Source organism: Eimeria tenella, genomic scaffold (genome assembly GCF_000499545.2).
Source record: "Eimeria tenella Houghton genomic scaffold, Eth_scaff507, whole genome shotgun sequence".
NCBI lineage: Eukaryota > Apicomplexa > Conoidasida > Eucoccidiorida > Eimeriidae > Eimeria > Eimeria tenella.
Genome location: NW_013543399.1, coordinates 1 through 3,097, shown reverse-complemented (window position 1 = coordinate 3,097; position 3,097 = coordinate 1). Strand labels below are relative to the sequence as shown.

Genomic DNA, 3,097 nt, shown 5'->3' with positions numbered 1-3,097 from the left:
CAGCAGCAGCAGCAGCAGCAGCAGCAGCAGCAGAGGGTCACCGGTGATGAGGTCGTTCCAGCTGTTGGTGCGGACGCAAAGGTTGAGGAGAGTGTCAGCAGCAAAAACGTTCCCGCTGCTGCGGACAGCAGCAACATGAGAGTTTTCGGAAAGAAGTTTGAAAGACACGGGGCAGCAAATTTCTCCTTTTGCATTTTTGAAAAACTTTAATGCAAATAAATCTGCAAACCGCAGACGCTGCCCCGTGACCGGGCACTGGCACTCCAGCTCCTGTTGCTGCTGCTGCTGCTGCTGCTGCTGCTGCTGCTGTTTTTGCTGCAGCTTTTGCTGCTGCTGCATGAAGGAGAGGATGCAGCTGCGGTCGAAGACGGCGCCGCTGCTGCTGCAGACGGGGTCTTTGGCGGGGCAGAAGCAAAGACAGCTGCAGCAAATAAAAAAAATTTATTTTATTTTATTTATTTATTTGATTGAATTAATTTAATCTAACTAATTTAATTAACTTAATTTAATTTAGTTAGAATGGTTTTAATTGAGGCACAAGGGGGAATTCAATGCTCCCAGAAGAGCCTTTAAACATGCAAATTAAGACTGAGACATACAACGACATAAATATAAAGAAATTAAAAAAAGAAATAAATAAAATAACAAAGAAATAAGTAAAAAGAAATACTAAAAGAAATAAACCAAAAGAAATAAGTAAAAGGAAATGAAAAGAAATGAAAGAAATGGAAGGTAAAAGAGGCAGAAAAGAGGCAAAAAGGAGAAAAAGAGGAGAAAAATAGGCAAAAGAAGACAGCAGCAGCAGCAGCAGCAGCAGCAGCAGCAACAGCAGCAGCAGCAGCAGCAGCAGCTGACCAGCAGTAGAAAGGGAGGACCTTGTAGGGCAAATTTAATTTTGCTTTCTTAAATCCTCCCCACTCCGAAGAGTATTCGCTCTGCAGCAAATAAAGACGGTCTCGGTGGTGCTTGTGCTTCGGCATCTTCACCAGCAGCAGCAGCAGCAGCAGCAACAGCAGCAGCAGGGGTAGTGCAAGAGCAGCGTGCGCAGCAGCAGCAGCAGCCGCGGTGCAGCCAGCGGTGGAGGCGGGGGACGCGCGAGAGCAAATATGCACGATGCAGACACACACAGCCGCTGCTGCTGCTGCTGCTGCTGCTGCGGTTGCTGCTGCGGCCGCTGCTGCTGCTGCGGCTGCTGCGGCTGCTGTTGCCTTGCTGCTGCTGCTGCTGCGGCTGAGAAGTGTCAGAAAGGCAAGGAGGCTCCCCAGGCTGCTGTTTTTAGCACCTGCTGTTGACGCTGAGGTAGCAAGAAATCGACACGCTGCTGCTGCTGCTGCTGCTGCTGCTGCTGCCTGCTGCCTCGGCTCGGGTTGCTGCTGCAGTTAGCCCGCAGTTTGTCAATCTGCTGCGTTTATTAGCCGCTTCTCTTCCTTTTGCTGCTGCTGCGGTTGCTGCTTTTGCTGCTGCAGCAGTTGCAGCAATCGCAGCTACCGCGCTTGCTACTGCCGCTGCTGCTGCTGCGGTCGCTCTTGCTGCTGCCGCTGCTGTTCGTGCTGCTGCTGCTCGTCTGCTGCTGCTGCTTCTCTCAATGAGACTCTGCAGCCCTTCGAAGTTTCAAATGGAAGCGAACCTGCTGCTGCTGAAGCGCCGGCAGCAGGAAACAGCAGCAGGCGATCGGTGCAGCGAGCTGCTGCTGCCTTCTACGTTTGTTTGGAGCTCCTAATTTGAATTGAATGAGTTTTAAGGGACAAAAATATATTTTTATTGACAATAAATAATTAATATCAATTAAAAAGCTGCATTTTATGTCCCTAGCAGGAGCAGCAGCAGCAGCAGCCGCAGCAGCAGCAGCAGGGGCTGCATGCGCAGCAGCCGACCGCCAGGGAGCAGACTCGGCGAGACAGCCCGTGCGTGTCTGCTGCTGCTGCTGCTGCTGCTGTTTGCTGCTGCTGCTGCTCTTTTTGCTGCTTATTAATAGTTTGAACTGTTATTGCAGATTGACCATTTGTTAGTTTTCTATTTTAAAGTTTAAGGCTCGAGACGGCGCGGGGTGGCGGGTTCCTCCCCTGCTGCTGCTGCTGCTGCCGCTGCTGCTGCCGCTGCTGCTGCTGCTGCTGCAGCCTGCTGCAGTGCCGTTGGCGGCGGAGTCGCCTTTCTGTGGGCTTGCTGCTGCTGCTGCTGCTGCGCGGGGGCCAGCCGCTGTAGTGTACGTACACCCCAGCAGCAGCGCAGCAGAACGCGAGACAAGACACCGCAGAAACCCCACAAGCGATCGCGGCCCCACACCTGGGGTGTCCGTACACCTGAGCAGCCCGAGGGGCCCTGCTGCTGGCTGCATGCGCGAGCGCTGAGGCCTGAAGATGAGGAAACACGCAGCAGCAGGCGGGGCTGCCGCTGCTGCTGCTGCTGCTGTGTGCAGCTTGCTGCTGCTGCTGCTGCTGCCGTCCTCCGCAGTGGCCTTCGTACGCGCGCCTGCGCAGACGCTGTCGAGTTCGCTGCAGGTGGGCCCGTCTGCTGCAGCAGCTGCTGCTGCTGCTGCTGCAGCTCCTGCTGCAGCGGGCGCAGCAGCAGCGGGCGAAGCGCTGCGCGCGCGCTTTCTGCGCCGCTCCGCCGCCCCCGCCACCGCAGCAGCAGCAGCAGCAGCAGCAGCAGCAGGACAGGAAGAACCCTACGATGTTGCTGTTGTGGGGCTCGGAGTGGGGGGCCATGCTGCTTGTTTGCATGCAAAGTCTTTGGGGCTTCGCGTAGCAGCAATTAGTGGAGGTGACCCTGGGGGCACTTGTGTGAACAGGGGCTGCGTCCCCAGCAAGGCTTTGCTGGCAGCAGCAAGAAGGGCCCGCCTGCTGCAGCAGCAGCAGCAGCTGCAGCAAATGGGTCTCCACCTCGACCCTGCTGCTGTCCGCTTCGACCCCCAGCAGACCGGCCAGTACGCCCTCGGAGTCGCAGCCAAGGTCAGGGTTTAGGGTTTAGGGTTTAGGGTTTAGGGTTTAGGGTTTAGGGTTTACGCGCAGGGTGTAGGGTTTAGGGTTTGGGGGTGGTGGGGCGCGGGCGTTAGGCGCACCCCCCTCCCTCGGGCGGCCCGCTGGGCTTGTCGAGGGTT

General features: G+C 55.9%; 1 protein-coding gene across 1 annotated transcript in view; it reads right to left on the bottom strand.

Moving 5' to 3' along the window:
• ETH_00001015 (peptidyl-prolyl cis-trans isomerase, putative) overlaps positions 1 to 980 on the bottom strand; it is a gene marked incomplete at both ends in the record, with an annotated part of 2,673 nt that extends 1,693 nt beyond the window's left edge. Inside the window, 2 exons of the mRNA XM_013377441.1 lie at positions 42 to 421; positions 856 to 980. Of these exons, the coding sequence (XP_013232895.1) occupies positions 42 to 421; positions 856 to 980 (505 nt within the window). The remainder of the gene's footprint in view (positions 1 to 41; positions 422 to 855) is intronic.
• Between the last annotated feature and the right edge of the window lie 2,117 nt (positions 981 to 3,097).